This window comes from Apteryx rowi, unplaced genomic scaffold, assembly GCF_003343035.1.
Source record: "Apteryx rowi isolate R43461 unplaced genomic scaffold, aptRow1 scaffold_2, whole genome shotgun sequence".
Lineage (NCBI taxonomy): Eukaryota > Metazoa > Chordata > Aves > Apterygiformes > Apterygidae > Apteryx > Apteryx rowi.
The window spans coordinates 5,691,361-5,704,749 of NW_020448307.1; the positions used below are offsets into that span (position 1 = coordinate 5,691,361).

Below are 13,389 nucleotides of genomic sequence, written 5' to 3' on the forward strand. Positions count from 1 at the left end.
GTGGTTGCTAACACATCTTGTAGCAAACGTCTAGGTGGGACCCTCCAGTGATGGGGGCAATGAGCTGAGCCTGGGTGGCTGGGTTACTTCAGCAACAGCCAAGATTCCCAGGCAATGCCAAGATTCAGGACGCTGGGGCTTTGGGGAAACATCCTTGGCCGCCTCTGCTCCATCGCTGGTGATGGCACACCAGGGGTCTTCCCTGCTAAGAGAAGAAAGGGGGAAGAAGAAAGGGGGAGCAAGAGGATGAAGCAGGTCCTGAAGCAATGAGGAGGCCGACACAAGCTTGGCAGGACCGAGGATGGACGCTGCGTGCAAGGACGAGGCGTGGGGAGGGAGCTGGGGGAGATGCTCGAGGCCGAAGCACGGGCAGACCCCGTGCCTCCACCCGGCTCTCCCATCGCTCCTCGAAAACACGGCGTTAAAACAACGGCCTTTTAAAAAGCACTGACCTGCTGCTGCCAAGCAGCAAACACGGACACAAAGTGGGCTGCGTTCTCCCGGCACGCGGGCACGCGAACCCGGCCTGGCCCGGCTCCGGCGGCTTCACCCGCTGCCGCGCGCTCCAGCACCCCCAGCACGATCCTGGCCGCTGAGACGCGTCCCAGCAGCAAAATCCGCTCAGCCTTGAGCGTGCAACGTGATGTGGACGCTTGGGCCCCGTCCAGAGCATGTAGGAGCAGGTGCGCGCGTGGGCACGTGCGCGCGCGGGTGTCTCTGTAGCTCAGATCCAACGCGGTGCGGGATGACAGCAGGGTAATCTCTCGTTTCGCTCCATGTGGCATCTATCCGTACTGAGAAGTGTGGCTCCATGTGCTTTTTATCTTCTCAGAAGAGATCAGCTGAGAAAAAACAGTTGCTGCGGATGGTTCGCGCACATCTTGTGCGCTCTGCTGACAACAGCTCTTGACAGCTCCTACAATATATTGCAAGTCTTCCAATGCTCCACGTTTTCTTCAAGGGCCCTCTGCAGAATTCATTTGAATGGCTGAGAATCAGGAAAAAAAGGGGATGGACGGGGCAGCAAAAGGGCGTTTCTAGCCCCCACGGTCACAGAGCCCCGTTCGGGCTCCGGCACCAGGCACGGAACAGAAAGAATAAGACTTTCAAAGTAAAACTGCTAACTCAGGAGTTCTAAGCTGCTCTCACGGATTCAGCGACCAGCTCCGTTTCTGAATTTTTGGATTTGGCAAGGTTGCAACAAGCAGGGAGCAAAAAAATGATGTGTGACTTCTAGTGGGTGTTTTCAAACAGAATCTTGTTTGGGGAAAATAATCCTTCTTGGTCTGCTTTGTTTTCTCGTGATGCTGGAAATAATTCTCCTCTTCAGCGAGAATAATTGCTTTTCTCTTTTTCTGCCCCACCGACGGGCAGTTGACACAGGTCATGCCCAATCGAGGTCGGTGCCCCCATCACTGGTAATACCACGGTGGTCCCACCTCAAAGTGTTATAGAAATGCACGAATGGGCCCTATAACATAGGTTGAGCTTAATGATCAGGAGAGTTTAAAACGACGAGAAGGCGGCCGCTGAGCCGGGGTGCTTGTGCTTTGCTTCGCGAGCTTCTGGACACCGTTGAACCAGAGGGATTTTCCCACCACAATCACGGAAACAAGGAACTGTCCTTTAAAAAATAAAGCTCCATTTCCAATATATTCATGCAATGCAAACACTTGCAAACACTTTGCTTTCAGCAAAGGACATGCGTTGGGCTGGACAACCTGCCAGGAAGCAGCAAACGGGAGCCCCGGCCCGGGAGCAGGGCCCTTCTCTCCGGGGAGAGGGATTAGCAATAGCTAATAGCTCCATAATAGCTCCGTAATAGCGCTACAATAGCGTTATAGTAGCTCTATAGCAGCTGTAGCTCCCCCTCCGCTCCTCGGAGCCTCCCGGCTTGCACCACCGGGAGCAGCCCCGGCGGGATGCCCGGGGCAGGGCGCCCGTGGGGCTCGCCTGGATTTGGCCGCGTTGGGTCGTGCTCCCGCTGACCGTGGTCGTGCCGTGCGTGAGCCCCTGGACGAATCTCACCCGGGTTTATCCGAGGGCGGCGGGGAATAAGGGCGACTGGAGGAAGGAGGCTCGAAACGGCTCTTGCACCCGTTCTCCTTCTCTTGCGCAGGCGAGAGCCCTGTCGCTTGTCGCCGGAGGAAGCCGCCCGGGCACTGCGAGCGAGCGAGCGGGGACCGCGGGAAAGGCCGGCCTGCCCGAGCATCCCCAGCGCTGCTTCCCGCGGCTGCGCCGCTCCGCTGGCGTTCCCGCTCGCGCCGCCCGTCGAAGCCCGGCCAGCCCAGCGTCCAAGCCTCCCTTTTCCGAGCCCGTCGGACACCACTTGATCATGGCGCTGCTGTAACAGCCCGCGCTGCCAGGCTTCCCCTTTAATTTTACTTCTTCTCTTTTAATGTGCTTCACAAATACGTGGGGAATTGGGAACGTCGGGACGGCTGCGCTGGCCGGCGTGAATTTGCCTCCCCGGTCACAACAGGTAGCTCAAGAGCGCTGCAGACAGGAGGCGGCTCGGTGCGAGCCGGAGCTGATCCAGACCCCCAGCTCCCCTTGTTTTATAGCCGTGCGGAAGATTAATACAGCTCTAGCCAAGCGTTAGCAACGCTGAGGAAGGAGAACGGAAACACCAGCAGCGGTTATTTCTGCCCGTCTGGCCCATGCACTTTGGGAATTTTGCAGGCATCCCCACCGGTGCCCGGGAGCCCAGCGGGGCGCTGGGGACGCCGGCGCCTGCAGAAGCCCGAGCGCCGCGGGGCGACCGGCCGATGCCCGGGACCGCCGTGCCGTGCCGTGCCGTGCCGTGCGGACGCGTCCCACAGGGGGGAGCCTTGCCACCGGCGCGCGGGACCACCGCTGCCCCGCGTCCGCCTCCCGCGCGCCCGCCGAGCCGGCTTTCCGCCGAGCCGAAAAGGCCGCGAGGTGATTTAGCGAACGCGGAGGACTTGCGGCAGGTTGTCGCCTGCCTCCGAGCTCGGGAAGCGCCGGCAAAGTTTCCTCCCGCCCCAGACAGCAAACGCGGGGCGCCGGCGTCGCCTGCGAGCTGATCGAGGCGTAGGCATGAATCAGTGCTCTGCTCCATCGAAAAATGGAAATGTTTGGGTAAACGCCTGCGAAAAGGCAGGCAAGGCAAGGAGCGTTTCCCGGGGGGAGCAGAGGAGCAAAGCGGGGCGGCCCCCTCGGGAAAAGCGATTGCCGAAAGCCCGCTGGCCTCTCGCTTTGGGGTTTTTCTAGATAGACTGCAGGGCCGGGGTACCTGGCCTGCCCCCAGCCGCTGTCCCGCGCCTGCACGGGGAACCCGCAGCACCGAAACGGGGAGCTCGGGATTTACGTCCCCCCACCCCGGCCCTTCTGGCACCGCTCCCGACGGATGACTGTCGCTCCCAGCGCCACCGTGGGTGGAAACCCCGTGTCCTCTCCGCAGTCTGTCCCTTGCCGTAGGGACGTATCCCAGCTGCTAGGCTGAATCTCAGCCTGAGCCCATTTTTCCGTGCTTCTCCTCTAGCTGCTGGAGAAAACGAGTTATTTCCTCCATCTTCTCTTTCCTTCCCCCTCCCGACACCCGGGGCACACGTGTCTCGGAGCCTGGCGCGGCCTGGCCGCCAGCTCTGGGACGCCCCGTGCGGACATCACCTTCCTCCCAGTTCACCTGGGCAGGGAAGTGGCCGCGTCTCCAGCCAGCTGCTGGCTGGAAAAGTCGGAATCTGCTTCCAAGCTGGAAGCAGAAGAAATGAAGCCCCAAACGCGCAGCCCCGAGCCTCCCGCGGTGCTCCTCTTCGGCGCCGGAGCACGCTCCCGGGCGCGTTTCCAGCAGCAGCGGTGCCGCTCGCACCCGGCCCCTCTGCAACGCTCCCGTGCCATACCCGCGCCTGCGCTGGGAATTAGGATTAAAAAAAAAAAAAAGCCCCCAAAACCGGTGGCATTGACGCAGCGGAGGAGGAAGAGCCCCTGCTGCAGGGAGGCTGGAAAGCCCTGCGGAGATGGGCACGTCCTAAAACATCCTAAACCATCCTAAAACTACCCTGCTGGGTGTTTTAACCTCATTTCCAGCGTGCCGAACCTCAGGCCGCTGCTATGTGCCGAAGCACGACCGGGGAGGACTGAGCCTGGCAGCTAGGCATGGTGCAAAGCCTAATTCCAGTCCCACCTCCATCTTCAATTAACGTGCATTAATCAAAACGGGTTCATCACGCAGGCAACCCCCCCCCGGCGCCGTCGGCAGTGTGGGGGGGAGCTCCTGCGCAGGACCGACCGTCCAGGAGGATGCTGCAGCGCTCGGCGAGGGATTTTATCTCCGTGCACGACCCCAGCGTCCGGCGTCGCGTGCGGGGAGCCAGCGGGGGGGGGTGGGGGGGGGTCTCTCTAATTGCCCAGGTGGGTTTTTATTGTAAGGCCGCCGGCAATGCAGGATTTGACGCGAGGGGTCTGAATGTGTCACCTGCCCGGGGCAATGTAGCGAGGGGGCTCTGGTTTATTCCCTCGTTTCCCACGGCCCAGACGCCAGCTCCCGGGGCGAGTCGAAGCCCCGTCGCCGCTGTGCCCCCCGGCCCTGCACCTAATGCAAACGCTGGGTGCTGCATCCCCACACGTGACACGAGTGCGCTGGCCTCAGCCAGCCCGGCGGTCACCTGCAAAGACTCAGCCTCCGGCACTCACCCTAGGACCCTGTTTGCTCCATACGAATACAGGAGTATTAGGAAGCCCCGTGGAGCATCTGTTCCTATTTGCACGGGGTTTTGCACGCAGCCTTCCCTAAACTGACTTACCTTGCGCCTGCCTGCCCTCAAAAAGCATGTTCCGACGTGAACAGGGTTTCGCGGGAGCGCGGGGTCGTCTATACCGTTAGCGTCCCCTGACCTCGGGCAGATACCGATGGATTTTAGCCCTCTGGCTGCTTGGTTGCGTGAGTTTTTTGGTCATCCAAAACCGAGCTGAAAGCAAGTTTCTAGGCGGCGAGCAAGCCGGAGAACCGGCTCCTCCGACACAGCACACGTTAAAACCCCCGCTCGCGCGGAGGCGGCCGGAGCAGCGGGCTGTTCGCCCCGGCGGCCGCCGAGCCCCTGGCCCGGCTGCAGCCCCCCGAACCCGGCCAGGTCCCGCCAGCGCCAACACCGGCCTCGAAGAAGCACCGAGCCCAAACTCAGCTTTTGCCTGCGATGAGCTCGCAGGGCCTCTGCTGCAAACGCGGCGCGGTGCAGCCTGTCCCACCGGGTTCCTCCGTGTGCTGGCAGCTAGCGCGAGCGGGGACGTTACGAGGGACTTTGCAGCCCCCCGTGACTTTCCCTGGAACAGGCACCGGCAAATAACCGGAGCTTCCCGCCGGGGAAGCTGCTGTTTTTCTAGCGAGCGATGGGAGGATCATGCGTGAACCGACATAACAGACACGCCAATGGGTTTTTTTAGCTGTACGAGCTCTCTCGGACCAAAAAACCCCCTCCGATACGCCCCCAGGGACAGACGGACACACGGAACCAAAAACGGCCCGCGTGCCTGTAGAAACCGCGCGGCGACGAGCCAACTCGCGTGCACGGCCCTTGATCAGCGAGCTTGGCTGATACCTGGGAAACACTTCACTCCCGGTAATTGCCCCTTGACAGCTCTAAGGAGTGAGATCTGCCCGGGATGTTACGGATTGAAATGCTGGCTATGGGGAGTTTTGCTAGCGTGCGCGCTCCCGGCACGGAGAAGGAGCGGGAAGCGCGCAAACCCCCCCGGGAGCCGGCACCTGCTTGCGGAAGAGCGTGCAGAAGTGATGGGGGTGGTGGTGGCAGCACGCCGGTCCCCGGGGCAGCTCCGGGACCGCTGCCGGCACTGACTCCTCGCAGCCGTCCAGCCACCCGCTCGGAAAACCGGACCTGGATGTCTCCTCTAGCAAAGTCCTGCGGTTACCCCACCGCGGCACTGCAGCCCTTAACGGTATTGGCCATAACTACCTTAAGCGGCTTTTCTGGGCTGCCTCGGATAAGGATTTTCCCTTCCGAGCTCCAAGCCGGGGAGAGGCCGGGCTTTGCCGCGGAGAAGCTGCCGGCTGCGGCAGCCGGCTCCCCGGTGCCAGCACCGAAGCGCAGCCGCAGCAGCACCCGCCACCTTCCCACGCCGCGGCCCCGGGAAGTGGAGCAGCCTCCGCACGCTCCGGGGTGGGAACGCAGGGTCCCGCATCGCGAGGAGGAGAGAGGAGGGGGGAAAAAGGGAAAAAGAAGAAAAAGAAGGGAAAAAGAAGAAAAAGAAGGGAAAAAGAAGAAAAAGAAGGGGAAAAGGAAAAGAAGGGGAAAAGAAGAAAAAGGGAAAAGCCTTGCTGCTAAATGAATCCCTGCGAATCCAGAGGGCCTGGGAGGTCGGTCCGTGCCCGGCGGAGCTTTGCAAGCCCCTCGTCGCCCCGGGGGGCTCGCGGCCGGGAGCAGCGCGCCGCCCGGGCGCTATGGAGATGCCGCGGGGCGCTCCGGCACGCCGGAGGGCCGCGGCGGGCGCGCGTCGTCGGGGGCGTCTGCGCTCCGGCCGGAGCATCCCGGTGCCACGGCGCGCTGCCTTTTGAAGTGCGGCGCTAGGCGTTGCCTCCTCGCCCATTGGAGCGGCGGCTTTTTTAACCCCATTAAGTCATTGGGTAGCAGATGAATGGGGGGTTTTGACTATTCACAACTTCACCTTATAAATATCAGGGCCGCGGGATCCCGCGCCGGCCCCGGCCCCGCGGAGCTCACCTTGGGCAGGAGCAGCCAGCGGCCCCGGCTCGGGCAGCCATGGAGGCAAACGCCTCCCTCGTCCTCTCCGTCGCGTGGATCTGCTGGGCCGTTTGCGACACGGCAGCGTGGTAGGACGCCGCTCAGCCGAAAGGGCTTTTTTCTCCCCCCCCCCCTTTTTTTTTTCTTTTTTAGGGATGCTCTTTAGCCCCCGTTGGATTAGGTGATTCCTTTTCTTTTCTGTCTTTCAGGTCCGTGAATAATTTTCTGATGACGGGACCCAAGGTAATTCGCGCAGGGCCTAGGAGCAATTTAAGCAGAGCAACCTTGCTTTGCAGATGGGAAACGTCGCTTTTCCAAGGAAGCAGGTTTCCCAGAGCACCTCGGCTCCGGGTCCCGTCGAGCAGCGCGGGACGGGGATCGCAGCCCCTTGAGGTCCGTCCTCACGGGCGGTTTTGAGGGGGTGCTGGGTCTTGAACGGCGCCGTTTCCCGTGCCAGGCTTACCTGACGTACTCCAGCAGCGTGGCGGCGGGGGCGCAGAGCGGCATGGAGGAGTGCAAATTCCAGTTTGGCTGGGAGCGCTGGAACTGCCCCGAAAGCGCCCTTCAGCTCTCCACTCACAACCGGCTCCGGAGCGGTGAGTGCCAATACCGGCTTCTTCCCAGCCCTGTCTATGCGCTAACCTCGCGCTCGGCGCTTTCTGCGGCGCTTTGCCGCGCGCTTGCTCCAGCCGCTTTTTTATGGGAACGGGGGGTATTGATAGAGGCACCAGGACTTGCAGGAGGGGAGAAGAGCAGGAAAGATGAAGGGAGAAACCAGAGACGTGCGCTAAGAAACTGTCTGCATAAGAAAACCGTGGATATATGTGAATGCTACCTACTTCAGCATGCCTAAACCTCTTGTTTTCCACAGTAGCATCTTCCCTTGAATCCGCTGGCAGCAGGCTGAAGCCCAGAAAGCAGCTCAAATAGCAGCGTGGGTCTAGACAGCTGTTAGCGGGGGGTTGCCCACTGACTGAAGCAAGATCAAACGCGATTTTCCCCGGCAGGCGAGATCACAGCAGGAGCGTGTTCCCCCCCCCCCCGCCCCGAGCAGAAGATGGGAGGGAAGCGGAGCGCCAGGTGAAGGCAGCGATAATTAACCTCGGCGGGAGCGGGACGGGGGCCTCGCTGCAAGCTCCCGTCGCCACCAAGAAGCTCCAGCCCACGCACGGACACCTGGATGATACAGTGCCAAATTGCTAGAGGTCTCGATGCTGAAGCCTGGAGAGACTCCGGGCGCGAGCACTTTGCAGTTCATGGAGGGTTTTAATTTCTGCAGTGCTTTATCTTTTGCACAGATTGCTCCGTGGGGGGGGGGGGGTTCTTTTCTCTCTCTTTTCTCTCTCCGTTTTCTGCTGCGGCACTGGAGGCTTCGCCAGAGAACTTCGCAAGAAAAACGGGACCGACGTTATGCAGGTTTGCACGGCAGCTCCTTTTTCCCCTCTCCCCCAGCTACCAGGGAAACGTCCTTCGTCCACGCCATCAGCTCCGCCGGCGTCATGTACACGCTCACCAGGAACTGCAGCCTGGGCGACTTCGAGAGCTGCGGCTGCGACGACTCCAGGAACGGCCGCGTCGGTAAGCCTGCCGGGGCCGGACGGCACCGGGGCTGCCGGGGCGCAAAGCGGGCAGCGCCGTCACCGTCCCCGGCTGCCGGGCGCGCGGCCCCCGCCGATTTCGGTGCGACCGCCCGGGCGGAGCGCTGGCGCTACGGAGCGCGCGTGGGTTTTTTTGCAGGGGGCCGAGGCTGGGTCTGGGGAGGCTGCAGCGACAACGTGGAGTTCGGCGAGAGAATATCCAAGCTCTTCGTGGATGCTTTGGAAACGGGGCACGACACGCGCGCCCTCATTAACCTGCACAACAACGAAGTGGGGAGACTGGTAAGTCAAACGTTAAGAAAAAGTTCTTGTCCGCGTTGAAACTGTGACCAGACGTAATCAAATAATTTCGGGTCCCGTTCTCCAGCCCTCCAGGGCAATCGAGGCCCTGCACTGCTTGCAGGGGGGAAAAAATAGAGTCTAACCCTAAATCTGACCACGAGGAGCTGCAGTAAGGTGCATTTCTGCTTGCAGCTTGGTGCAATGTACTTAACTACTAACGCAGCTGGTTTATTCCGAAAGTGATATATGCTTTATAGTCGCGTCGTGCCCATCGCTCGCCTGCTCCCTAAAGCAAAGCAAGAGCTACCTTACTTTCTCGCAACGTGCATTTCCCAGCGCGCGTTAGCAAGAAGCCGGTAGCCGGCTCCCACTCGCCCCCCACCCCGTGGAGGGACACAAGCTCCCAGCGTCCTGCCAAACCTCCTCGCCTGTAAAAACAAGGCTGGCAGCGCTTTACATACCTATCTCGTAGGGCGTGCCGAGGCTTAACCTCGCACAGATACCAGCGATTGGGACCTTACAGATACCAGAGGGAGAGATAGGTAGATAATATCTGTGAAGTGCTTGGCCCGGAGGAGATGCGCAAAGGTTTGGTATCGTTATTCCGCAATGCTGTTTCACACCTTTTGAAAGAAATCCCTGTGAAGGATGATGGGTTGATCGGCCGATGAGCGAGGTGACCGCAGCCGGGGAGGGCACGACCCGCCAGATGCGCTTTTCTCCTGGCCTGGAGGAAGACCTCCCGCAAGGGCTGCGTGCAGGGCTGGGGGCGAGAGTCGGCGCCCGCCTGTTATCTGTCGCTTCTCGTTAGCGAGGAGACCAGATGTTTGCCAGAAGCTGAATTAACAGCAGCAGTTTGTGTCTCGGAGCGAGCTGAAGTCGTGTCCAGCGTGAGCCATGTTTGACCCGATGCCCCCAAACTGGGAGTCCCTCACGCCCCGGGTTTGAGGGTTGAATGACCGCGATGTCCCGCGGCTCCTAACTCCTCTGCCTTCTCCCACCGAGGCTGTGAAGGCAACCATGAAGAGGGCCTGCAAGTGCCACGGCGTGTCGGGCAGCTGCAGCATCCAGACGTGCTGGCTCCAGCTTGCCGAGTTTCGGGAGATCGGGAATTACCTGAAAATGAAATACGACCAGGCCCACAAGCTGGAGATGGACAAGAGGCGGATGCGAGCCGGCAACAGCGCCGACAGCCGCGGGGCCACGGCGGAGGCCTTCAGCAACGTCCACGCCACCGAGCTCGTCTTCCTGGAGGACTCCCCCGACTACTGCACCAGGAACGCCAGCCTGGGCCACCACGGCACGGAGGGCCGGGAGTGCCTGCAGACCGGCAAGAACCTCTCGCAGTGGGAGAAGAGGAGCTGCAGGCGGCTCTGCACCGAGTGCGGCCTCAAGGTGGAGGAGAGGCGGGCGGAGATGGTCGCCAGCTGCAACTGCAAGTTCCACTGGTGCTGCACGGTGAAGTGCGAGCAGTGCCGGCAGCTGGTGGCCAAGCACTTCTGCTCCCGCAGGGACGGCGCCGCCACCAACCACATCAAGCGGAGGAACAGGGGCCACAAGAGATAGGCGGCGACCCGCCGCCGGAGCGGCCGGGCGGTTCTCTTGCAGCTTTCCAAGCCGGGCGGCGATCGCGGCGGTCGAGGCGGGGAAGGAGTTTCCTCCCTCTCCCCGTGCAGGGACGCCGAGGGGGGGCGCGGCGGGAGGAACCGTCGACGCCGCGAGGCGACCGAGCACGAGGCACCGGGGCACCGACATCCCTCCTGTTTTCATGCGTTTCCTTAATATTTCCTGCTAGCTTCTTTCGTTTGGGGAGCCGCTTTCTTTGCGCGCCCGGCGGAGGGAGGGAGGTCACCTCCGTGCAGCTCCGTGCGCCGCCGCAAGCCCCGAGCGGGCGACCGAGCGGCCCCGGCCCCGGCGAAGCCGAGCTCGGGCGCCGGCGCTGCGGACGAAGCTGGTCCCACCCGGCCCGTCCTCCCCCGCCGATGGCCGCGACCCTGCGGAAGCCGCCGCTCGGGGCAGGATACGACCCCGCGCGGCTGATGCACGTGTTTTGCTTGTAAATAGTTTTAGTGGAAAACTTATGCACTTTCTGATGTGAGGAGGGTTTTCGCGGGGCCACGGTTTGCATTAGAAGAACTGCAGCTTTTTCCCCTTCGGGGGCTTCATAGGTTTACGGACAATAGTGACAGATTTCATACAACTTTTTTATTTTATTTTATTTTCCTCTCCTTTTTTAAGTTTTATACTTTGGTACCAGAACCCCTCCCTCAAAAGGACAGTAGTTTCCTGCATTTCTACCAGATGACATTAAGCAGTTTACAATTCCTGTACTTCTTAAAAATACCAGCAGATAAGAATTCAGAATTCTTTATGCATCCTAACTGTTCATTAATAAGTCGTATTATTGCTCGGCATAATCTGTTCTCTCTATATATTTCGAAGGTATGCCTAAAGATTTAAATTTTGGACCATATTTTGCAATAAACACCGTAATTAAAATGACTGGCTTGCAGGATTCCTCCTAGGATGACTTTAGGTGTGAAATTGCCTGTTCCTGTGCAAAACCCAGCACTTCCCCAGGATTCCTCGTCATTAATCCAAAAGTCACTGAAGTCAGCGAGAGCAGTGGTGGGTTTTTTGTTTGGCTTTTTTTTTTTTGGAGACCTCAATAAAAGTTGGCTCCAGCCTTAAATCCCTGGAGGGTTTTCTTTAATACCTATCGCTGTTATATCTGACCTTCCTCAAGGGCCGGGTATGCAGGCGCTGCCCGGCCAAAGCCGATTTTTCGGCCCCAAATGCGCCTTTAATTTGTCCCTGGCCTGACGGTCCTCAAACAAGGCGAGGGGCTGCCGCGCTTTGGTGTGGAAAGCGGCGGCACTGGCCGCGAAACTCTTTCGGGAGCGGGAGGAGCCCTTTGAACCAGGGCCACGGGAGGAAACTTGGGGCGAGCTGTGAATGTGCCTGCGGGTTCCCTGCTGCTCGGCGGTGCACCGACGCCGGCCGGGGAGAGCAGCCGCCGCCACCTTGCGCCTTCGCCGCGCCGTCCGCGGGGCCGATGTCCCCGCCGCTCCCTTTGCAAAGCCACCCAAGGAGGCCGCGATGCGCATCCCGGTCCCGGCACGTCCCGGCCGCGTTTGCACGGCAGAGCGGGGCGCCCAGCGGCGTAGCTGCGCGGGGACGAGATGCGCTTCGGTCGGGCTCGCATCTTGGCCGGGGAGGAGGAGAGATGAGCGAAGAAACGCAGCTTTGCCAGCGCACTGCGCCCACGGCACAAATGCTTTGACGCTGCCGCGTCCTGGTGTCCCCACGGCTCCTCGCGCGAGCGCAGCGCACGCCAAAGCAGGACGCGCAGGGCGCAAAGCGTACAAGTCGGCAAAGCAAAAACTGAGCGGCACACGGCTAAGGAAATCGCTCTTTGCAAAAACAGAGCTGAAAGGGCTGATGTAGCGTGCCGCCAGTTCTCGCTTGGTGCCTTCGGAGTAGCTATTCCCAAAGCTTTCACAGATAGCAGGCCACGCCACCGCAGCAAGAAGCCCCCGAGCCTTTTTGCCTAGCGTTGCCCAGCAGCGTTCGTTTGCAACCCGCCGAGACTCAGGCTGAACGGGAAACGCTGATAAAACCGAACGAAAGCCCTCTCCCGCGTTCCGCCGGCTTGCCCGCGTGGGTGATCCCTGCCGGGGCTCGTCAGCCGCCGCCTGCCCTAGCGCCGCGTCTGCGCGTGCCGCGGGGGAGACCGACGCTGCTCCCGCCGCGTCCGCCCCGTCCCCGCGACCCCCGCTAGGCGCTGGCCAGGCCCGCGGTCGTGCCCGCTTCAGCGCATCTAAACGCTGCAGAGCAACGGCTCTTCCCTGCATTTGCCCAGGTGCTTTTCCAAATCCATCTACATTTCTGGCACCCAGGCTACCTAAGGCCGTGAGCAATCTTGTGCAGAAAACAGAGACGTGAACGCAAATCGAAGCGAACTCAGGAGAAAGTTAAGTGCCATCCCATGATAAAGAGGGGATGGAAATCTGCGCAGCTGGCAGAGACGATACCGAGGTCTGAACAGCTACAGGAGACAACTGTACTGCTCCGGGCTGCACCTCGGCAGAGCTCCTGCAGCCCTGCAGAGACCCGCTTCCCTCCCTCCCCCTCGTTGCTTGGATACAAGAGTCATCGATTCTCCCTGCGTTCGCTGCGGAACAATAGAAACTCGGGATCATCCCAATCCATCACCGCTCCGTCAGGGAGCCGCTGCACCCCCCGGCACTGCTACTCGTGGTGCGAAACGACGCAGGCACAAAAGCCAGGCGCGCGAGGCGGCAGAGCGGCCCAGCCCGAGGCCGCCCGCGGGACACGAGCCGGCGGGCTGATAGCGTTTCGGTGGTGACTGTACCCAAACTGTAACATTTTGCATACCGGTTTCCAAATAAATAACGGCCCGCGTTGCAGTGAAAGGCCGTCACCTGCCGGTTTGCAAAGGCTCGTTCTCTAAGCGCGACCAGGGAGGAGCGTTCAAAGATGCCGATGGTGTCCTTAAACCTGAGTGTATTCACTCATGATTACCCGAAGTCAGCTCAAATTTGGGACACTGATCCTAACCACCTGTACATCATTTCGTGCTTGGTGAGAAGGGTAAACTGGCCTTAGAAAGCCAGGTGGAGGACTCTGACCGCCATCCAGGAACGGTGATGATTCTAATTGCAACAAAAAAGTTAAAATCTGCCCGTCGGGGCGCCGGCGCCGGGAGAGGGGTGTCGGGAAACGCAGAGGAGCTGCGCTGGGGACGTAGGAAACGGGCCGGGAGCATC

At 60.5% G+C, this 13,389-nt stretch overlaps 1 protein-coding gene across 1 annotated transcript; it reads left to right on the forward strand.

Moving 5' to 3' along the window:
* The first annotated feature begins 6,737 nt into the window (after positions 1 to 6,737).
* On the forward strand, positions 6,738 to 10,196 carry WNT8A (Wnt family member 8A). Its single transcript, XM_026063539.1, has 6 exons — positions 6,738 to 6,808; positions 6,929 to 6,962; positions 7,177 to 7,315; positions 8,172 to 8,297; positions 8,457 to 8,599; positions 9,605 to 10,196. Exons 1-6 carry the CDS (start codon positions 6,738 to 6,740, stop codon positions 10,163 to 10,165), a joined length of 1,074 nt encoding a protein of 357 aa, XP_025919324.1. The 3' UTR covers positions 10,166 to 10,196.
* The last annotated feature ends 3,193 nt before the right edge of the window (positions 10,197 to 13,389 follow it).